General features: G+C 36.6%; 1 protein-coding gene across 16 annotated transcripts in view; it reads left to right on the forward strand.

Moving 5' to 3' along the window:
- Positions 1–24369, forward strand: part of Ank3 (ankyrin 3) — a 632006-nt gene that overhangs the window by 586705 nt on the left and 20932 nt on the right. For 4 of the 16 annotated variants that reach the window (XM_078041673.1, XM_078041675.1, XM_078041688.1 and 1 more), the window contains exons 37-43: positions 681–8474; positions 9103–9177; positions 12843–12974; positions 13844–13987; positions 17296–17386; positions 20275–20650; positions 22215–22265. In XM_078041673.1, coding sequence (XP_077897799.1) covers positions 681–8474; positions 9103–9177; positions 12843–12974; positions 13844–13987; positions 17296–17386; positions 20275–20650; positions 22215–22265 — 8663 coding nt within the window. Of the gene's footprint in view, positions 1–674; positions 8475–9102; positions 9178–12842; positions 12975–13843; positions 13988–16015; positions 17387–20274; positions 20651–22214; positions 22266–23953; positions 24041–24369 lie in introns of those variants that run through there. The other 12 variants (XM_078041681.1, XM_078041677.1, XM_078041698.1 and 9 more) reach the window with 7 other exon arrangements.

Below are 24369 nucleotides of genomic sequence, written 5' to 3' on the forward strand. Positions count from 1 at the left end.
ACAGATTTAAAATCCAGTGGCTTCACAGTTTGCACATCAGATGCCTGTCTCTTTAATAGTTATTTTGGATTCTGCATGAAATAGGCTTGAGTGGTTTCCTAAAAAAGAGTTTCAGAAATTTAATGCATAGATTGACACATTGAAATGCTTCTAAATAGGTGCAATCTGTAACATGGAAAGGCTCTAGGAGAGGGAATATTAGAAATTATTAAAACAAGAGTCATATGGTTGCACAAAACAAACATACCTATACAGGCAAAACGGAACGGCTACTGCTATTTCAAAACCAGCACATAAGAAAGTCAATAGGAAGTAAGGGAACAGTGTTCCATTGTGGTTATTTTTCTCATCATTAATTCTTTCCTCATGTTTTCTGTTTTTTCATTGTTGGCCTATTTGGTTGCGATGTGCTTTTCCTGTCTTTCATTTCACATTGCTGTTTTTTATTTCTTTAGTTGTTTTTTTTTTTAACTTTGCATTAGTTATGTCTGTAGAAATTTATTTTTCCTCTTTTAGTTAATTGTTCCTTTTGCCTCATCCCTTCTAAATCATGCAAACAATTGTACTTGCTTTTGTAATATTTCAAAGTTTACTGACCAATTTTTTTCTCTGGTCTCTCTGTTTCTCAACCATTTTTGTTGATTTTTGTGTTTGATTTCATTTTAAAATTTAAGAAACAGTTGAACGGAGTGCAGGAGCAACAAGATCCCTCCCCACCACTTACTCATACAAGCCATTCTTTTCTACAAGACCTTACCAGTCCTGGACAACAACTCCGAATACAGTGCCCGGGCCAACCAAGTCAGGCTTCACTTCCTTATCAAGTTCTTCCTCTAATACGCCATCCGCTTCTCCATTAAAATCAATATGGTCCGTTTCAACTCCTTCTCCAATCAAATCCACGTTAGGCGCATCAACGACATCTTCAGTTAAATCTATTAGTGACGTGGCATCTCCAATTAGATCATTTCGGACAATGTCTTCGCCAATAAAAACGGTGGTGTCACAGTCTCCATATAATATGCAAGTTGCCTCTGGTACCCTGGTTAGAGCTCCCGCAGTCACGGAGGCTATGCCCTTAAAGGGGTTGGCATCCAGTTCTACGTTTTCCTCTCGAAGCTCTCCCGTGACTACAGCAGGGTCTCTTTTGGAGAGGTCATCAATTACTATGACACCCCCTGCCTCCCCCAAATCAAACATTAATATGTATTCCTCAAGTTTACCATTTAAGTCAATTATTACATCAGCGGCACCACTAATATCTTCACCTTTAAAGTCAGTGGTGTCTCCAGCTAAATCAGCAGTTGATGTCATTTCGTCAGCTAAAGTTACGATGGCATCATCTCTCTCATCACCCCTGAAGCAGATGTCTGGACATGCAGAGGTAGCGTTAGTCAATGGATCTATTTCTCCTTTGAAATATCCATCATCTTCAACTTTAATTAATGGATGCAAAGCCACTGCCACGTTACAGGACAAAATTTCTACAGCTACAAACTCTGTAAGCTCTGTGGTGAATGCAGCCACTGACACAGTTGAGAAAGTGTTTTCTACCACAGCAGCAATGCCCTTTTCCCCACTCAGGTCATATGTTTCTGCAGCACCATCAGCTTTTCAGTCTCTAAGAACTCCTTCCGCAAGTGCACTCTACACATCTCTTGGGTCATCAATATCTGCAACTACCTCATCTGTAACTTCATCAATTATAACAGTGCCAGTATACTCTGTAGTCAATGTTTTGCCTGAACCAGCATTAAAGAAACTTCCAGACTCTAATTCACTTACAAAATCAGCAGCAGCCTTGCTGTCACCCATTAAAACATTGACTACGGAGACACGCCCCCAGCCCCATTTCAATCGGACTGCATCTCCAGTTAAGACATCTTTGTTCCTTGCACCTTCTGCCCTTAAGCTGTCTACACCATCTTCTTTATCTTCCAGTCAGGAGATACTAAAAGACGTGGCTGAAATGAAGGAGGACCTAATGCGGATGACCGCAATACTACAGACAGATGTGCCTGAGGAGAAGCCATTCCAACCTGAACTTCCCAAGGAAGGGAGAATTGATGATGAAGAACCCTTCAAAATTGTTGAAAAAGTCAAAGAAGACTTAGTGAAAGTTAGTGAAATCCTTAAAAAAGATGTATGTGTAGAAAACAAAGGATCACCCAAATCACCAAAGAGTGACAAGGGACACTCTCCCGAAGATGACTGGATAGAATTTAGTTCTGAAGAAATAAGAGAAGCAAGACAACAGGCTGCTGCGAGCCATTCTCCATCTCTGCCAGAGAGAGTGCAAGTGAAAGCAAAGGCTGCCTCTGAGAAGGATTATAACTTGACCAAAGTTATTGATTACCTAACAAATGATATTGGGAGTAGTTCACTGACAAATTTAAAGTACAAGTTTGAGGATGCAAAGAAGGATGGTGAGGAGAGACAGAAAAGAATTTTAAAACCAGGAATTGCTTTGCAGGAACACAAACTCAAAATGCCGCCAGCCTCCATGAGGCCTTCCACCTCTGAGAAGGAATTATGTAAAATGGCAGACTCCTTTTTTGGAACAGATACTATTTTAGAGTCTCCAGATGACTTTTCTCAACATGACCAAGATAAAAGTCCCTTGTCGGACAGTGGCTTTGAAACAAGAAGTGAAAAAACACCTTCAGCCCCACAAAGCGCCGAAAGCACTGGTCCCAAGCCACTTTTTCATGAAGTCCCCATCCCTCCTGTCATTACAGAAACAAGAACTGAAGTTGTTCATGTCATCAGGAGCTACGAGCCCTCCTCTGGGGATGTTCCCCAGTCCCAACCAGAGGAACCAGTGTCACCTAAACCTTCTCCTACATTTATGGAATTAGAACCAAAGCCTACCACCTCTAGTATTAAAGAAAAAGTGAAGGCATTTCAAATGAAAGCCAGCAGTGAAGAAGATGACCACAGTCGGGTTTTGAGCAAAGGCATGCGTGTGAAAGAGGAGACTCACATAACCACAACCACCAGAATGGTTTATCATTCCCCACCAGGCAGTGAAGGTGCCTCTGAAAGAATTGAAGAAACCATGTCGGTCCACGACATCATGAAGGCCTTTCAGTCCGGGCGGGATCCTTCCAAAGAACTGGCAGGGCTGTTTGAACATAAGTCGTCAGTGTCTCCAGATGTTCACAAGTCTGCTGCTGAAACGTCAGCCCAGCATGCAGAGAAGGACAACCAAATGAAACCCAAACTGGAGCGTATAATAGAAGTCCACATCGAAAAAGGTAACCAAGCTGAGCCCACTGAAGTCATTATTAGAGAAACCAAAAAGCATCCAGAAAAGGAAATGTATGTGTATCAGAAAGACTTATCCCGGGGAGATATTAACCTAAAAGATTTTCTACCAGAAAAACACGATGCTTTTCCTTGTCCAGAGGAACAGGGTCAGCAAGAAGAAGAAGAACTTACTGCGGAAGAGTCATTGCCTTCTTATCTGGAGTCTTCCAGAGTAAACACTCCTGTGTCCCAAGAAGAAGATAGCCGCCCTAGTTCTGCTCAACTCGTATCCGATGACTCTTATAAAACATTGAAGCTTTTGAGTCAACACTCCATAGAATACCATGACGATGAGTTGTCAGAGCTAAGAGGGGAGTCTTACAGGTTTGCTGAGAAAATGCTTCTGTCAGAAAAGCTAGATGTGTCTCATTCTGATACTGAGGAATCGGTTACAGACCATGCAGGAACCCCTAGCTCAGAGTTACAGGGGTCTGATAAGCGGTCCAGAGAAAAAGTAGCCACTGCCCCCAAAAAAGAAATTCTCTCCAAAATCTATAAAGATGTGTCTGAAAATGGTGTAGGTAAAGTGTCTAAAGATGAGCATTTTGATAAAGTGACAGTATTGCACTATTCTGGCGATGTTAGTAGTCCAAAACATGCCATGTGGATGCGCTTTACTGAGGACAGATTAGACAGAGGTAGAGAAAAGTTGATATATGAAGATAGGGTGGACAGGACTGTAAAGGAGGCTGAAGAAAAGCTGACAGAAGTATCACAGTTTTTTCGTGACAAAACTGAGAAACTAAATGATGAACTGCAGTCCCCAGAGAAAAAGCCACGCCCCAAAAATGGCAAAGAATGCTCTTCTCAAAGCTCTACCAGTAGCAGCCCTGAGAAAGCACTAACAGAACTGTTAGCATCCAATGATGAGTGGGTTAAGGCAAGGCAGCATGGCCCTGACGGACAAGGCTCCCCCAAGGCCGATGAGAGGACAGCATCCAGTTTGCCCAGCAGCCCGGAGAAGAGAGTTGTGTCTGAACAGAGTGAGGATGGCAAGTCCACCGTGGAGGCCAAAGGAAGTGTCCCACAGAGCAAAGCACCAGAAGGGCCCCAGTCTGGATTTCAACTCAAACAATCTAAACTCAGTTCCATTAGATTAAAATTTGAACAAGGTACACATGCAAAAAGTAAGGACATATCTCAAGAAGACAAAAAGCCAGATGGCCAATCCAGAATCCCAGTTAAAAAAGTACAGGAGAGCAAGCTACCTGTCTACCAAGTGTTTGCTAGAGAAAAACAGCAGAAGGCCGTAGACCTCTCAGAGGAAAGCGTGTCTGTCCAAAAAGATTTGATGGTCCTAAAAGCTAAAGATGAGCATGTCCAAAGCAACGAGATTATTGTAAATGATTCTGGCTCTGATGACGTGAAAAAACAGAGAACTGAAATGTCAAGTAAAGCAATGCCTGACTATTTTTCTGAGGAACAGGCTAAAGACTTGGCATGTCATGTAACCTCAGATTTAGCAACTAAGGGACCATGGGACAAAAAGGTCTTTAGAACATGGGAAAGTTCTGGAGCCACTAACAATAAGTCACAGAAAGAAAAACTTTCGCATGTACTTGTTCATGATGTAAGAGAGAATCACATTGGTCACCCCGAGAGTAAAAGTGTTGATCAAAAGAATGAATGTCTGTCTGTGACTGAGAGAGAACACAAATTGTTAACAAATGGCTCTCTCTCAGAAATTAAAGAAATGACTGTAAAATCTCCCTCCAAGAAAGTTTTATACAGGGAGTATGTTGTTAAAGAAGGGGAACATCCGGGTGGAGCTTTCGATCAACCTCCCAGGAGAAGCGAGAGCTCATCAATGTCACACATTCCAGTCAGAGTGGCTGATGAGAGGAGAGTGCTGTCTCCTAATATTCCTGATGGGTTTTGTGAGCAGTCGACATTTCCAAAACATGAACTATCACAAAAAGTGTCCCAGTCAACTATGAGTAAAGAGACAGTTGAGACACAGCACTTTAATTCTATAGAAGATGAAAAAGTTACCTATTCAGAAATCAGCAAGGTTTCCAAACATCAGAGTTACGTAGGCTTATGCCCGCCTCTTGATGAAACTGAGACTTCCCCCACCAAATCTCCTGATTCTTTAGAGTTTAGCCCAGGAAAGGAATCTCCATCTAGTGATGTATTTGACCACAGTCCCATTGATGTATTGGAAAAACTTGCACCACTAGCCCAGACAGAGGGAGGGAAAGAGATAAAAACTTTACCTGTCTATGTCAGTTTTGTACAAGTGGGGAAGCAATATGAAAAGGAGATACAACAGGGGGGTGTAAAAAAAATCATAAGTCAGGAATGTAAGACAGTCCAAGAAACCAGAGGGACCTTTTATACAACCAGACAGCAAAAGCAGCCTCCTTCTCCCCAAGGTAGTCCAGAAGATGATACTCTAGAGCAAGTGTCCTTTCTAGATAGCTCTGGGAAAAGCCCTTTAACCCCAGAAACACCCAGTTCAGAGGAAGTAAGTTATGAGTTTACGTCTAAGACCCCAGACTCATTAATAGCTTATATACCAGGCAAACCCAGCCCAATTCCGGAGGTTTCTGAGGAATCAGAGGAGGAGGAGCAGGCCAAATCAACCTCCCTGAAGCCCACTACGGTGGAAGAAACAGTGGTCGAGCGTGAAATACCTAAAGGTGTGAGCAGAGACTCTAGCCCAAGACTCAAAAATAACAGAGTTGCCTATATTGAATTCCCCCCTCCTCCACCGCTGGATGCGGACCAGATGGAGTCAGATAAGAAGCATCATTATCTTCCCGAAAGGGAGGGTGACATGATTGAAGTCAATCTGCAAGATGAGCATGACAAATACCAGCTGGCTGAACCAGTCATCAGAGTGCAGCCACCCTCACCGGTTCCTCCCGGGGCAGATGCCACTGACTCGAGCGATGATGAATCTATTTATCAGCCTGTCCCTGTTAAAAAATATACTTTCAAATTAAAGGAGGTAGATGATGAACAAAAGGAAGTGACAAAATCCAAAGCTTCTGCTGAAAAGGCTTCCACCCAGAAAGAACTGGAAAGTAACGGATCTGGAAAAGATAATGAATTTGGCCTTGGCCTTGACTCCCCTCAGAATGAAACTGCCCAGAATGGGAACAATGACCAGTCCATCACTGAGTGCTCTATCGCCACCACGGCAGAGTTTTCTCATGACACAGATGCCACAGAGATTGACTCTCTGGATGGCTATGATCTGCAAGATGAAGATGACGGTCTGACAGAGAGTGATTCGAAACTCCCAAGTCAAACTATGGAGATCAAAAAAGATGTCTGGAATACAGAGGGCATTCTGAAGCCAGCAGATCGCTCTTTTAGCCAAAGCAAACTTGAAGTTATTGAGGAGGAGGGAAAGGTGGGACCAGATGAAGATAAGCCATCCTCCAAAAGTTCTTCATCTGAAAGGACTCCTGATAAGACTGATCAGAAGTCGGGGGCCCAGTTTTTCACACTGGAAGGCCGACATCCTGACAGATCAGTGTTTCCTGATACTTATTTCAGTTACAAAGTAGATGAAGAATTTGCCACTCCTTTCAAAACAGTAGCTACCAAAGGTCTAGATTTTGACCCTTGGTCTAATAACCGAGGGGATGATGAAGTTTTTGATGGTAAATCACGGGAAGATGAAACTAAGCCATTTGGTCTGGCGGTGGAAGACCGCTCTCCAGCAACAACCCCTGACACTACGCCAGCCAGAACGCCAACTGATGAAAGTACCCCAACTAGTGAGCCTAACCCTTTCCCATTCCATGAAGGAAAAATGTTTGAGATGACTCGCAGTGGTGCAATTGACATGAGCAAGAGGGATTTTGTTGAAGAGAGGCTCCAATTTTTCCAGATTGGTGAGCATACTTCTGAAGGGAAGTCAGGGGACCAGGGGGAAGGGGATAAAAGTATGGTCACTGACACCCCACAGCCACAGTCAGGGGACACCACTGTAGAAACCAATCTAGAGAGAAATGTAGAGGCACCTCCAGTTGAACCTAACCCCAGCAGCCCGACCAGCGGCGAGTGTGAGGAAGGCACATCCAGTGGTGGATCCCTGGAGAGATCAGCAGCAGACAGTAACACCTCTAAAGTTGACCCCAAGTCACGTACGCCTATAAAAATGGGAATTTCTGCATCTACCATGACCATGAAGAAAGAAGGCTCTGGAGAAGTGACAGATAAGCTAGAAGCTGTGATGACCAGTTTTCAGGGATTAGAAAATGAAATTACAGTGATTTCAAATACAGCCAGTAGCCAGATGGGCATTAGGCCTCAAGAAAAACATGATTTTCAAAAAGATAACTTTAATAACAACAACAATTTGGATTCTTCCACTATGCAGACAGATAACATTACAAGTCATGTAGTTCTGACAGAACATTTTGCACCCACTTGTACCACAGAGAAAGCTAATCCAGTGAAAGGCTCCTCAGGAAAAAAGACAGGGGTACTACAAGGACATTGTGCCAGAGATAAGCAGAAAGTTCTTGGAGAGCAGCAAAAGACAAAAGAATCGATAGGGATTAGGCGAAAATCCAAACTTCCCATAAAGGCCACTTCACCAAAAGATATCTTCCCACCAAACCATATGCCAAACAGTAAAACAAGTAAAATGAAGCAGGTTAGTCCATCCGAGAAAACCAAAACCCTTACTGCTACTTCATGTGTAGATGTGAAATCCAGAATTCCAGTAAAAAACACACACAGGGAAAATCTAGTTTCAGTCAGAAAAGCATGTACCACACAAAAGCAAGGGCAGCCAGAGAAAGGCAAGGCCAAACAGCTTCCATCCAAGTTGCCAGTAAAGGTAAGATCCACCTGTGTCACCACCGCCACCACCACCAACACCACCACCTCCACCACCACCACAGTTAAAGTTAGGAAAAGTCAGCTTCAGGAAGTATGTAAACATTCCATTGAATATTTTAAGGGCATTAGTGGCGAGACCTTAAAGCTTGTGGACCGCCTCTCTGAAGAAGACAAAAAGATGCAGTCGGAGTTGTCCGATGAGGAAGACAGTACCTCAAGAAACACGTCGTTGTCCGAGACTTCCCGGGGTGGCCAGCCTTCAGTTACAACGAAGTCTGCTAGAGATAAGAAAACAGAGGCAGCACCTTTAAAATCAAAGAGTGAAAAGGCCGGCAGTGAGAAAAGGAGCAGTAGGAGGACTGGTGAGAATGAAGGCAGTCAGGTTTTTCGAGCACTCTTTGCTCACAGCCTGGAGAACCAGCATAGTTTGTAAACACTTTCCAACTCGTAGACCCTAGTGCATGAACTGTCGTGATTGCCTGTGGAGTGACTTAACCGTAGTTTCTCATTCTGTCATTGTCATCTGTATGTGCTGTCTTATATACTCTTCTTTCTTCCTTTTAATCAAACTACACTGTAGACAGCTAGGGAAGCATGCTGAAGATACTGGTGTCATTCAAGATGAACAACTTTTTTTTTTTTTTTTTAAATGTGCTAATGGATATGATTCTGTCAAAGTAAAAGCACAGATACTGAAATACCATTGTGTTTTCACCAACACGACAATTCTATAACTGTTGTAAAGTAGCTAGCTTGTCAGCATGTTCGACCCCATTACATTGAGCATCCATGTAGTTTGACATTTGGCCTGATACAGGTGAAAAACAAGTGAGCCATGTAAAAAGAAGTGTTCATGTAGGTGATTAGGACACATCTAAGTGTACAGTGTTAGCGTTAGTCTCTCTGTAAAATCTGACTGCTGCTAAAAGCAATGTTCCAGTATCGTATCTTTCTCGATGATTATTTTAATTAAGAAATTGTAAATCGTAGGTCCACAGAGTCCATGTGAACGGACAGATATCAGGATGGCAATAGTAGCCGATCACCTGGGACTTAGTTGGACTGGTAAGTGTGTATACACCTGAATGAAACAAAGTACAGTTTCTTAATTTCCTTGTTTTATTCACATGCAGTTTATTATGTATTTGTTAAAAAGAAACAAACACCTCAGTAAAAAAAAATTTATCCATAATTCTGTCTGTCCAGGGATAATTATTGATAGTACTTTGTACACTATTTTTCCAAGGAATAGAAACATAAATCTTATTTTACCTTACATTTAAATGTTTTTCTTCACAGTGCCATTTCTGGTATTTTATCCGATAGCTACTTTCCTTTATGCCTTCTGATAAATTTGTTAATACATATGACTTAAGTAACACAAAATCTTTAACATAGCATTTTGGGAACAGCTTTCTTAGGTTAACAGTTAAATTAACCCATGCCTATATTTCACTAATTTTAGTCATTCGTGAGTCATCTTTACAAAAGGTACTAGGCATTGAACCAAGGGCCTCACATCTGCCACTGATCTGTATATCTCCAGCCTGTTTTTAAAGAGATTGAGAAAGGATCTTGCTAAGTTTCCCAGGCTGGCCTCAGACTTGGATTCTCCTAAGCTTGCACCACCACACTCGATAAACTTCACAATTTTTATGATGTATATATAAAATTTACAGGTTTATTTACCTGATGCGTCTAAGTGGATTCACTTTTTTTTTAATTAATATTATGCACAATGATCTCATAGTTATTCTAAGGGGGAAACGTAACTACTAATTTCTAATTATTAGTTGATGCATGCAATAATCCTTAGAGCTAAGTAATATTATTATACACTCTCAATAGATTAAGAAACTGAGTCTTTTTTTTTTAATATTCTTTAGTTGTCAATGGGCCTTTATTTCACTTATTTATATGTGGTGCTGAGAATCGAACCCAGTGCCTCACCCATGCTAGGCAAGTGCTCTACCACTGAGCCAAACTCAGCCCCTAAGTGGATTCACTTTTATGCTGAAAGATTTATTTAAAATGAAAACTTTATATTACTTCCATAGTAGGGAATGGGATTATTTGCATGTAACATCTGTATAAACAAGGAAACAGGAGTGACAAAGTTTAAATTTAGATTTTTTTTTTTTTTTTTTTTTTTGGCCATGATGGGGATTGAACCTCGGGCCTTGGGCCTGCAAAGCATAAGATCTACCACTGAGATACATCCCTAGACCACTTTAAAATTAAAAAAAAAAAAAAATTAAAAAGATAAAAATTTAAAGGATTTAAGTAAGTAGACTCAGTTCACAAGAGTTGAGTTCTGTAAAACCATTAATAATTAGCATGTCCAAAAGGAATATTTGACTTCATTTTGCTTCAATAAAGACAAGATGAGGTTGTTTGTCAGGTGGGCCATTCTGCTTTGTAGTTTCTATCTTTATAAGGTCCCTAAAATCCTGCCTCACCTGAATCTGAGAAATTTTAAGTTTTATAGGTTATTTTTTTTTAATGCACAGCCAAAAGACGTAATAGTTAAAATGTTATTGACATAAAGTAATCTTGCATATTATCAGTGTCATATGCCCCATACAACTATTTATTAAAAGGGAGAATGTGAAACTAGATAATTTTAACAAGTTTATTTTACACACACACTTTAAAGGCCCCCTATCCCATTTCCCCACTCTCACTCTCCCACAAACTATCTACTCTCCTCTCTTCAGCCACCTCGATCCTATTCTAAGATATGTTGCTGATGACCAGGATCCTAGTAGAGCTCTGAAAAGGGAGGTGGTCTGTGTGATCTTTTTTTATATATTTTATTTATTTTTAGCTGTAGATGGACACAATATCTTTATTTTATTTTTATGTGGTGCTGAGGATAGAACCCGGGGCCTCGCATGTGGTAGGCAAACACTCTACCACTGAGCCACCACCCCAGCCCAGTCTTTGTGATCTTTTACAGATGGTTGAGAATAGTAATCTATTATGTTTAACTATTTGCTAACAAATATTATGAAAATAATATTTGTGTTTTAACATTGAACATTAACCTGAAAAGATATTGGGGCAAATGTTGATTTTATGGTAGCACATGCCCATAACTATTAGATTTCCTTTAAACCAGTGTAGTCCTTAGTTTTTCAAAGTAAGTTTGTGGAGAAGATATGGCAGTATCAGAAAAGATAGATAAAAAGCAATAAAACTAAAATTCTCAGTGTCAAGAATGTCTTTGCTCTTCATAAAGTCTCCAAAAACAGCTACAGTTTGGTACTGAGGGCTTGTTGGGCAGTAGGAGTACTATCACTTAAAAAACTTTAAAAATTATAATTAGCTTCCCTAATTGGAATTACTACAAGCTTAATAAAGTTCAGAAAAATTAAGACTTATTAAGAGAACAAATTTAAATCTGTACTTTGAATCCACCATTAATAATCCACTTTTTTATTTAAAATAGTTAAATTTTATAGTTTTCTACTAAGTAAATATATTCTCTGATCTTGGCTTTAATGTATAACTAGTATATTCAAAAGATACACCTTATGAGTATCTTTTTCTGTTAGTCACAATATACTAATGAATCAGGAATCAATGTATTCTTTTTTGTTTTAAAATGGAATATAAAAAATTATCTGTATATTATATGTATTACAGGTAAAATTTCCTCTATGGAGATTTATACAAACAGGTTTATTTCTAACTGCAGGCTATGGTCACAGCAGTTTGCAAGCCTACCTTACATTAACTTTTGTCCTTTTGTTTTCGTGTGGATTGTTTTCAATTTTTCAAGAGTTCAACTCTGCAAAGAATAGTCAGGTATAAAAGTCATTTTACACAAACCCTAATATATTTTCAGGATAAATTTCTAGAAGTGAATCACTTGATCAAAGGATAAGGGCTCTTTTGAGTTTGTGAATTCATTTTAACAAGTTGCTAGATATATTTCTTATCAAGAATAGAATATTGATCAATCTCTTTCCATGTGAGCATTTTTTTCTATTTCTTTTTAATAATCATTTCAGGTAATGCATACTTGGTAAGTATTTTTTAAGATACACACAAGTATACCATGAAAAGTAAATTTTCTAAGTTCCCATTCTCCAAAGCAGCCACTACTACTCAGAATGTATATGTCTTCTCAAAAGACACACTCTGCATTTCCAGGATTGAGGGTATGAATATATATATGGACAGAAAGCTCTCTCCCTTTTATTTTTCAAACCAGTATCTGCCTGTAAGATAAAATTTTCTGGAGTCATCATTTAACCTCCTTAGCAGAAGCAGAGTTCTTGAAACTTGAGGGCATTATAGAGTGGAATATTATGTGGGTCAAAGGTGCACTTCAAGAAGATTGCTTGAGGCAACCTTACTGCTAGCTCTTGTGCCATATGTATAAACTGTATACACAACCTATCTTGTATGCAATTTGTTCAAATGGCAGATAATTGGCTGAATTAAAAGAATCAAGCAACATCCTCTTTGTAAAAAACAGACTCTTTCTAAAATGATCTCTACAGTGTATTTGAATATAAATAATTACCAAAAGAAAGCTAAGTTACAGCCTGACTATAATCACTAGTTTCCTGTGAAATCAAGTATCTGAAGATTAATGCCCAAGGCTGTATGTGGGCTTTTCTGTGAATTTCCTTTTTCTTGCTAGCAATTGAATATTACTTTGATAAAATGTATATAATAAAAGTAGAATATGCAGTCTTAATAACTCTTTCTTTTTACAGAACTGGCAAGGGAACTGAATTTTTCGGTGGATGAAATCAATCAAATACGTGTGGAAAATCCAAATTCTTTAATTTCTCAAAGCTTCATGTTATTAAAAAAATGGGTCACCAGAGATGGAAAAAATGCAACAAGTACGCTAAAATTATATTATTTTAACTTTCAAAAATGCATATATTCAATATTTTAGATAAGCCTGCTGTTAGTTCATGCAAATGCTCTGTTTTCTGCAATATAGAAAAATGAGTGATTAAAAAAACCTAAGACTTTTGAAGTTATACTTGCTTAATTTAGTGCTGATACCGTAAAGCGCTTTGGAAAGCAAGTGGTGGGAAACTGTTTGCATTTTATCTGTTCTGTCTATGACCATCCAAAAAAAAATTATGGGTTCTATATCATGAGAATATTATCTGAAACACTCTGAAGTTATTGCTGTGGCCAGAGGCAGATGTGCAGGGAAGTGCGGAGAGGAGGATAGAATCTTAGGTGATCAAGTACTTGTATTCTGTGCGGCAACAGAGAATTCCCTAATACTGTTGGATCTCAAGGGGTGCACAGGGTGCCGTAGTTTGGCATGTGCTAACCCACAACAATATAGAATATGTTATTGTGGGTTTCCCTGTGTCGACTTGATTTTCAGAACTCATTAAAATGCTAAGCATTAAACATGAGGGTGACCTATTTTGACATTCTGAAAGGAAAAGGGACTTGTTTGAAGTTAGATCCCTTTATACCTAAGAGAAGTCCAGCTATTTTAAGGCCCATCCATTCTGTTACAGTGGAATGAATGCTGTTGCCTTCACACACAGCTTTACAAAGTGATTCTTAAGATCCTGACTTTCCTGTAGCAGCAAGCCCTCTAAGCCCTCTGGATGATATTGCAGAGCTTGAGTAAGAAGCTGAAATGCCAGGAGGTCTGCGAAAGCCATGCATTTGTATGGATACTGTGCTGACTCAAAGCAAATAATTTCATTGTTGTTTTTTCTTTTCCCCTCCTTTTCAGCTGATGCCTTAACTTCGGTCTTGACAAAAATTAATCGAATAGATATAGTGACTCTACTAGAAGGACCAATATTTGATTATGGAAATATTTCAGGCACCAGAAGTTTTGCAGATGAAAACAATGTTTTCCATGATCCTGTTGATGGTAATTGAATTTAGTGTTCATATTTATTTAATCATTTGATAAAATTGAAAATATAGTCAGACAAGGCATTCACTTAAAACCAATTAAATTGTGATTTGCTTGATTTAATTTCTGATTTTATACCATTTTCTCTGTCAGAGGCTGCAAATAAGCATTATGACAAAAGAGCAAACTAGGTAAATATGTTATATACAGAACAAATAATGAGGTTTGAAAGTATAAGTTAACTGAAAGAGTGTTATTTTAAAAATGTATGTGAAAAACAGAAGAAAGTAATACCTCAAAAATACATTGTTTTTAATTTTAATTTTTATATTAATCTAAAAAACTAGTGATCTTTTATTCATATATAGGTAAAATACATTATGCTCCAACTTTTACCAAAAAAGCAAAGTATTAAGTCTAGTTTAAGCATACAGAACAAACTATTAAGATAAAATGTAAATTACTGTTCTGGGAACAAATATTTAAGCATGTACTGGAAAAGTCTAATGTACCAAAGTGTTATTTACTTAGCATTATTTTAACTTCAATGCTGCCATTAATACTTTCGGGAAAAAACCCTACTTGATATATTGTATAAAAAAGAGGATCATTTCTAATACAATGAGCATAGCTATCACTAATTAATTTTTCACATTAGCTAATGTAATTTGTCATCTTATTATATAAATTAATACTTTTCTGAAAAAGTCTCAAGAAAATCATAATTTACGTGTTTTCCAAGATAGTCACGTGTTACCTTCATGAATGGAAATTTTTTCCTACAGTGAATTTTGAGTAGAAAATGTTGATGGTGTGGAGATAAGAAAAGAATCCAGTAATATTTTTATACTGTTCCAAGTTCTGAAAAATATGGTTATTTTCATTTTTCAAATTGGCAAAGTTAGAATAACAAAGATCATTAACTTCTAATTCTGCATATATTATATGGAAGAAAAAGCTCAAGTTCTTAGAAATTTTTGCTTAGTAAAGTTAAAATCAAGAGAATATTTAAAGCATATCTGTAGTACATGATTTAAACACAGTGAATAATAAAATCAAAAGTGTTGGGGTTTTTTTTTTTGAGCTTATAAGTTACATAAAATCTTGGGGGCAGGTTCTCTCCAAAGCTTTGTCTTGTATTTGAGACATTATATATTGCTAATCAAACTATTTTTGTGCTGTACAAATATAAATTATTGTTATAGCAAACTGATTTATTGACAAGTTTTAGCTTATAAACCATTCTAATATTCTTTTGGGGGGGAAACTAATAAAAGTTTCTATAATAAAAAGATCACCAAAATACAACGTAAATGTTGTGTTCTTAGCAGCTTCATTTAACTCAATATTTTAATATCAATATTTTAATTTAATATTAAAATATTATTTATTTTAATATTTTAAAATAAACTCACAAGGGCTTTTTGTTATTATGACTTAATATTTTGTATTCCTTATTTTTAAAATTCTTAAGGAAATTCCAAAATGAAATAAATTTCACTTGTGCAAATTATAAACTGTAGCTAATTATAAGACTCTGGTTTATAGGTGACCATAAATGAAAAAGGTCCACTTGTAGCAATTTCAATTTATAATAGCTAAGTCTATACTTAACCTTGGACAAATAGGGAAGCTGCTCATATGTAACACTTTTTTAAATGTGATAGGTAATGAATTACAAAATTTGGTTTCTTGTGGCTTGCTGTATTTTGTCCACCACAATATGGATTTGGGGAAATTTTTGTAGACAAATAATTCAGAAAATTATTCCTGTCTCTCCTCTTAGTGAATTTTTGTGAAACTTCCTTTCCTCACCATGACCAGACCATTGTTGACTTTTCTCTCTGCTAAGGCAGAAAAAGACTTCTGTAGTCCATACAGTAATGTTTAAAATGAGATTAGCTCCTTCCTTCCCTTTTACAAGCAGGTTAATTAATAAACTACACATATCGTAGCATTGTTGTGAATTTTCTGAGTGCTCTTGGCAAATGATTTTCCTTCTGTTTTGTGTCATTTTTTTTCCTTTTAATTCGTGGTTCTAAGTGGACTCCATCACCAACTTCACCAAGACCTTCATATATTCCACAGTCCTTTCATTTCTGTTACATTATGACACTTGAAAACTGTACATGAAGTCTTTTCTACTGTCTTTTTACATCCTTTTCCTAACAACTTTAGGTTTTTACTCAGTGCTACTGCTCCAAAATCTAATAATTATTTCTTTCCAAAGATTAAATTCATTTCTTTCCTATAAATTTCATACAAAACAGTAATTAAGAATTGGGTTGTGTTGCTCATATGTACAATTTTTTAAATAAGTTATAATTTGATTTGATTAAATTTAATTAATTTACTTGGTTTCTTGTGGTTTGCTGTATTCAGTCCACCACATTATGAATTTTGCATGCTAAAACTAGAAAGATAATAAATTTGGCCATGAAATGTGTTTTATATAATGATAACTAACTTCTTACTCAATTAGCCTGGATATTTAAGTTACTGTATTTAAATTACCAAAATTGATAGCATAATTGATAGTATTTTATTTTACTATAGTTTACACTAGTCTTATTTCATTGTATTACACTTAACTGAACTAAACCAATAAATTATCAACATTATTCTGTGATTCATCGTGCATTTTCATACCTGATATAATTTTAATCATTCCATGTGTTTTGTTTGATGTATTTTCTAATTCATTCCAGTCAGTCCAAATGTACTGTCTTCCATAGGTTATCCTTCCCTTCAAGTGGAACTGGAAACCCCCACAGGGTTGCACTACACACCACCCACCCCTTTCCAGCAAGATGATTATTTTAGTGATATCTCTAGCATAGAGTCTCCCTTTAGAACCCCCAGTAGACTGAGTGATGGGCTAGTGCCTTCTCAGGGAAGCGTAGAACATTCAGCAGATGGACCTCCAGTTGTAACTGCAGAAGACACTTCCTTAGAAGACAGCAAAATGGAAGACTCAGTGCCTTTTACAGGAATGCCTGAAGCAGTGGATGTAGATGAGAGCCAGTTGGAGGATGTGTATCTGAGTGAGTATCCTCAATACCTCGGAAATTTGGCTGGGGTCCCAAAAGATGTTAAACCAGCAGAGCCATTGAAACAGACTAGAAAAGTAGGCATACGCTCTGAGCAGCAGGAGAAAGGAAAATCTGGTCCTGATGAGGAGATGACAGAAGAAAAACTCAAATCTCTATTTGAGGACATTCAACTTGAAGAAGGAGTAGAGTCTGAGGAGATGACAGAAGAAAAAGTACAGGCTATTCTTAAACGTGTTCAGCAAGCAGAACTGGAAATGTCTTCAATTACAGGTTGGCAGAATGAGACATCAAGTGGAAACCTAGAGTCCCCTGCTCAAGCTCGAAGAATAACTGGTGGGTTACTAGATCGACTGGATGACAGGTATGGCTCTATTTCAGGAAAAGCAAGCTGAATTGCAGGGACCTCTGAATGCTTTGTTTTAAATAGATGCTTTTTTAGCAATGATTCTAAATTACCAGTCAAGTTCTGGAATATTACTTTAAAAGTTGGTGCATGATTTTAATCTAGATAGGAAAAGTGAGTTTAAATTCAAATGTAATTCTCAGAACAATTGATAGTCTGAAGTAATAAGTAAAAATGTTACATCCCAAAGGTTTATATGTTGTTTTTACTCTAGAAGACTGTACTTTTGGGGCTGGGGATGTAACTCAGTGGTGTACCACATGTCTAGCACATGTGAGGCCCCAGTACCATAAAGAGAGGCAGAGAACTATACATTTCTAGTATTTACTTGTATTATTCTTTTCATATAGCCAGTAATTAATGTTTAAGACACTTTAATAAATGAAAGTCCAAATCTTTTAAGAATATAAATATTTCTTGTTTCTGAGCTACAAATATAATGCTCAAAATACAAAAGATTGAAATACAGCCAGGCACAGTGACATATGCCTGTAGTCCCATCAATGTAGGAGGCTGAGACAGGAGGACTGCAAGTTTGAGGCCATCCTGGGTAACTTAGTGAGAAGGTGTCTCAAAAGGAAAAGGGCTGAGTATGTAATTGAGTAGTACAGTGCCCTGTAGTTTATTCCCCAGTACAAATCATAGTAATAATCAATACGTTCCCATTATCTAGCAATAACATCATTAAAATTTTGGTGAAAATGCTAGAGGCATAGCTAGAAGCATGTAGATCACATGCTTAATATACACAAGGGCCAACACCAATCACCGACACCAAAAAAGAAAAAAAAAATAATGGATTCCCTATCTTCTATGTACATTTTAGAAAGTGCAGAGAAGAAATGGTATCTTTCCTGCCATAGTAATAAAAACTTAACATTTTATGTCCTTCCAGTTTTCTATACATAACTCTCTACTTCAAAAATATTGCCATATCTCTCATTTGTTATTTATAACCAAAATAATTCCCTAAACATGAATCTGGCTTATTTTTATACTTACCCTGATCTAGAATGATAAGAAGTCTAGAGATCCTCAGACATTTGGTCAAATCCCACCACTACTAGGTACACATTTTGTGACTGGATGAATTTCTGATCTCTAACAATATTACTTTGCTCATCTTTAAACTACTACTTCCCTCAAAAAGAAAGCATGTATCATACCTACAACATGACTAGAGCAAATAGTAATCTTTTAGTAATGGTGGCATTATTTTTATTGACCCACATGTCAGACTAAAATATTTTTACTTCAGTGGCAGCTAGTAAAAGCCTTAGGTTGGATTCAAGAAACTGATATTATTTTATAAACATGTGAAATATTTCCATATTGCTGATAAATCTCTTGCTCAGTAAAAATTCCGAAAGAGGGACTTTATAAAATTTGTAAAGAGAAGTTTATGAACTCCTTTTGCAAAATGAAGTCATCAATAAATTCTCTATATAGGCTACCAAAGAATCTACTACAAAGAAGACAAATACTGGTAACTTTGATGTCTGTGTTCAGATGTAGCTATATAATAATTTGTAATTGCATATTAGAAAACGGATTTAGATATAGGAAAATGTGTTCATTATTATTAACTGGCTAACATCCTTTATTTAATATAGGCTCTACCAGTGAATTATATTGAAAAATTACTGAGTCATCTTGCTCCATAAAAGAAAATGATAGTGACTTCTGGTATAATCATATGTAGGGAAATTTAGTTGATAAATATAATTTTCTATTCCCCTATGCACATTGCTTAAGTCATAAAAGTAAATATCCTATACTACTTCAAAGTCTGCTGAGATTGTTGTTACACTAAAATGGGGTGTGCTATTTTAAAGTCCTTTAAAAAAAATGTTCTGCTAACCAGATTTTGATTTAAAGTAGGTGCACACATTTTATACATATTTTACTTATACATAAAATACTGCACTAGTCATTGCCTTCTATAGACATGAAAAACAGTATACAAATTACAAAACAGTGAATATAGTTTATACTAAAGCTAGCATAGAACTAGTGTACATTAATATACTGAAACGAGTAAAAAAACTTGAAGTCTATTTAAAGGGAGGTAAGTCTTGGGGAAAAAAACCCAGTACTCACAGGAAGTAGAAACAAAGGGAGTGCACCAACACTGATCACCAATAAGGTCAAGGGTGGAGAAAGATGAGTTTCAGGGAAAGCTGTTATGATTGAATAAGTGTGATGGCTGGATTCATAACTGAAAACAAAGAACTAAAATTTGGGGTTCTGTGATGCTAGAGTTTCAAGAATCGTTTGTCCTTTGTCAGGAAGTTTTGTGTTTTGGTTTTTGACTGTGATATGATAGGAATTTGAAATAACCTTCCCTTTTAATTACTGGTATTGGAATTCTTAAGTATATCCACAAACAATTTAAGATGTAGAATTTAAGTAGCTCTTGAATTACAATTAAAACCTGGCATGGGCCAGTCATGGTGGCAAATGCCTGTCAACCCAGCAACTCGGGAAGCTGAGGCAGGAGGATTTCAAGTTCAAGCCCAGACTCCACAATTTAATGAGGCCCTAAGCAAATAACAAAACCCTGTCTCAAGACAAAAAATAAAAAGAGTAGAGATGTAGTTAAACGCCCTAGGTTTAATCCCAGGTTTAATAAACAAAAAAGCTGGCATGAGTAGTCAGTTGTGATATAGGAAATGCCTAGAACCTATGCATACTTCCTCATACACCCACCTAGGAAAGTCCCTCAGTTTAGATTCAGTCACCAGATTTTTCATGTCTTCAGGAATACTTAAGAATGGCTGTTAAAACTTTGGAGCTTCTAAAGTCGTATGTTGCCATTGTAAATTTGCACGTTTTATCTTTTGCAGCCCTGATCAGTGCAGAGATTCCATTACCTCATATCTCAAAGGAGAACCTGGAAAATTTGAAGCTAATGGAACCCATGCAGAAGTCACATCTGAAGCAAAGACAAAATCTTACTTTCCAGAATCCCAAAATGATTTAGGAAAACAGAGTGCTAAGGAAACTCTGAAACCAAAAGTACACGGATCTGGTCGTGCTGAGGAACCAACATCACCACTAGCAGCATATCAGAAATCTCTGGAAGAAACCAGCAAGCTTGTAATAGAAGAGCCTAAACCCTGTGTGCCTGTCAGTATAAAAAAGATGAGTAGGACTTCTGCTGATGGCAAGCCAAGGCTTAACCTCCATGAAGAAGAGGGATCTAGTGGGTCTGAGCCAAAGGTATGTCCTCTGGTCATCCAGAATGTCATCATAAAAATTAAAAGTATTGATGTTTTGCTTCTTTTGATTACTCCCACAGCACAGGACTTAAGATTCTATTTCTAAATTGTAAAAAGTTGTAGCAAAAATGGTGGAAGTAAAGGAAATGCTGAGTAAAACATGCCATTTGATCAGACCTTCATTCATTGGGTAGGGAAAAAAATAAGCATCTCTAGCCCTTTTCAGGAGACATTAAGTAACTAGCTTGAGGTCCAATACTATATGAGGTTTAGGTTTTCCAACTCCAAACCCAGTGTTCTCTCTTTCAGAAGGATAATTCTGATCTTTTTGATTTTGGGGCATAATTTAAAGAGTATACAGCATCATAACCATCTAAGAGTTCTATAAGTTCTTTTGTCTGAAAGCATTTTGAAAATTGAAGAGATACAATTACCAGGTGGGTTGGCAGCAGTTAGAAATTTATAGTTATCAACTTAAAAATGTTTTAATTACTAGAAAAAAAGAAGAATCATCTTTCTGTGATAGAATTATAAACGTGCTCTTTATATTGATATGTTTTTGTGGTATCACCTAATAGATTTTTAAAAATTCTTTGAGGCCGACCATTTTTTGATATTAAAATATTTAAGCTGAAATTGCGACTCCAAGATAGACATAAGAAAATACAAATGAGATATTTTTCCTACTTTTCATGCTCTCGATTTTTGTGTATTTTGGTCACCTATGCAACAGATACATAAACACTTAGAAAAGACTTTTTTTTTTTTTTTGTCAAACAGTGAATTCACGATTTGAGTTTTAGAAAAACTTCAGCATATTCTCTCAGTCACTCTCTGTGAATTTATCAACAAATCATATCCTTTTCTTTCTGTAAACTTATCTTTTGGTTATTTTTCTGCTTGTTATAAGCTTTATGGTTTGAGTATTTCTCCAGCTTTTTACTTCTTTCTTGATAAGTATAGTTTAGAATCTTGATTTTTCTCTTTGAATTAACTCAGTATATTTAAGCAGAATGAATTTGGATAGACTATTCCCTTTTAAGATGTGCCTACAAAATATAGGGAGAAGCAATAACTGGTTTTTACCTGTAAAGACATATTCTGCAAAAGCCTATTAAAAATCAATAACTGGTTTTTACCTGTAAAGACAATTCTGCAAGTTACTGTATGATATAAATAAGCACTGATACGTGTATACGTGTGCACTCCTCTTGGCCATTGGAAAACCATACTAGCGTTAGCATAAAAGGAGGTTGAAAGTGGAAACTCAGCTGGATTCATTAGTAATCGAAACAAATTTTTATTAGAAAATGCTTTCAAGATTGCTTATAAATTAATCTGTATCTTTGATACTGGTTCAGTCTTACTCTAATGATTAAACACTAGATATCATAAATAATCCATAATGAAGTTAAAGCTTTTGGGAGATATGATGAACACCTTTGGATTTCTTGTGAGGTCACTCATATGTCTTTCACAGATCTATCACAGTATGTAGCAACCAACTAGGTTATCTGATATATGATCTCAGAAAACAGTCCCCTTTTTATCCCCTAAAAAATCAGGTCAAAAGTCCGGGTGCTGCTCTTACACGGATGACTGCTTGCTGTTACAAGGTAAAAGTCTACTATTTTCTCCCTCTTTTTATACAGCAACACATTTTCAGGAATACTGAGAAAATTCCATTTGTACTACTAAACTATCCCCCTTTACCAATTCCTAGGGAAATCTCTTAAAGGAATTCTTTAAAATCCTACTACTGTCTTCTATTTACCTTAAGCCTACCAGACTACAGCAAAAAAGTAGAAACTGAAACTTGACCAAATGGCCACTTTGTCTTTAGGTTGTCTTTATGTAAGGGCTTGCTTGGTCTCGGGATTCTTGAAAGGACTATTATCTAACTGACAACTAGGTGTGTTGTTGGTATTTCCAATAATATATGTTCTTCTGCTTTTAATTTACTCAAGTGAAACCTTCTTCCCAAAATAAGATTCTTTTCTGTGAATAATTCAAAATCATTTTTTACTTTTGCCTCATCCAAATTCTAGAACACTGATGAGCAGTTCTCTCCTTTCATGAGTATGAATTCCTCTTAACTTTTTTTTCCTGCCTTTTTAAGCCACTGAAGACCTGCATTCATAATACAGTAGTTAGATCTAAGTCTCCCAAATTTACTGTTCTTGCTGAAATTTTAAAAATATAATAGGGAACTTGGCTTTCCAATTCTTCATTACTTACAAGGATACTAGCTGCTATTTCCTCTGGAAAACATTATTCAATGGAATATTTTGTTCAGGTGAAACGCCCTATAAAATCAATGTTGCTATTAATTTAACATACTTGTCAAGTTTATCTTTGGTGGGAAATAAAGGGGCTTACTTTATTATCTATGCAACTAACATTTCATAAGTTATTTTATCTAACACCTATACTTGCTGTTGCAATTTTGTGTTTTTTTCCCCAGTGTTTTTACACACATTCTCACTTTTCCAATAGATATTAACTCTTATCTCTAGATTTGAGGTAATTACCAGAATTCCACCATTACAATTTAGAAATTCAATAAATACTCTTTACCATGGCCCTTATTCAAAAATCAAAAAATATTTTCCCCTTTGAATTATGAACTATTTGCCACTTTAGTTTTTCCTGATTCCTACCCTTATTGCCTAAAATTTTGTGCAATTACTACATTCTTATCTACCCCATATTCTTTGAGTGTTCTCAGTTCTAATTTCATATCAGATCGTTAAGCTGTCAATCCTTCATTCAATTGCATAAAATTAGTATCAGCTGTATTGATAATATTCTGCTGATACAAATTTGTGTGTCACATTATGCTGATGTAAATTTCAAAATAGTTGTTGATAAAGATGTCAAATTTGACCAAAATTTCATTTGAGTCAGAATGACTTGGTAGACTGAGTGAACTGTGACCCAGAATATAAGGTAATACATTCAAGGCAAAGTGTATATTTAAAACTAGTTGAAAAAGGAATATAAGTTTCTACAAACTGATAGTTTTTAATTTCAGAAGCCAAAAGGCTCTATAATTATTTTTAATAAATTATAATTTAATTATCTTGCTCTTTACCTATAGTATATGTCCATATATATATACACACACATATACAAACTTGGAATCCTGCTCAAAATTTTTCTTCGTATTCTTACAAACATATATAATAATATTCCTTAGTAGGGGAAGAACAGCAAGTAAATAATTCTTTCTTGATTTCCCTTCTCAGCAGTGTCTTTTATTTTAAATGTGATGGTAAAATTATACTAAAAATGCATTTATCAGGACTTGAGAGACAGTGAGAGTGATTCAAGCTCAGAGGAGGAACGGAGAGTCACTACCCGAGTTATTCGCCGGCGTTTTATTATTAAGGTATCCCGCAGCCAGATCATTATGGGCCACTGCCATATTACTAGAAATCTCTTTCATGTGGTTTTGAAAATTCAGCATGCTTGGTAACTAAATGACTCTGTGTATGTTTCTTTGCATACTTGAAAGTTTACAAAAATTTTAAAAAGGAAATCCATGTTGCATGGAAGTGAATATTTTATATAGACCTGTTTGACATGTGAGAGTTGCAATTTTATCTGAGAATTCTTGGGTTTGTATCCTCCTTTTCTTGGAGAAGTGTTATATGTGTCAACAAAGATTCTATCTTGGTGAGGGTGTAGTTCATATCAAATGAAATGTTCACTGAAGCC

This window comes from Ictidomys tridecemlineatus, chromosome 1, assembly GCF_052094955.1.
Source record: "Ictidomys tridecemlineatus isolate mIctTri1 chromosome 1, mIctTri1.hap1, whole genome shotgun sequence".
NCBI lineage: Eukaryota > Metazoa > Chordata > Mammalia > Rodentia > Sciuridae > Ictidomys > Ictidomys tridecemlineatus.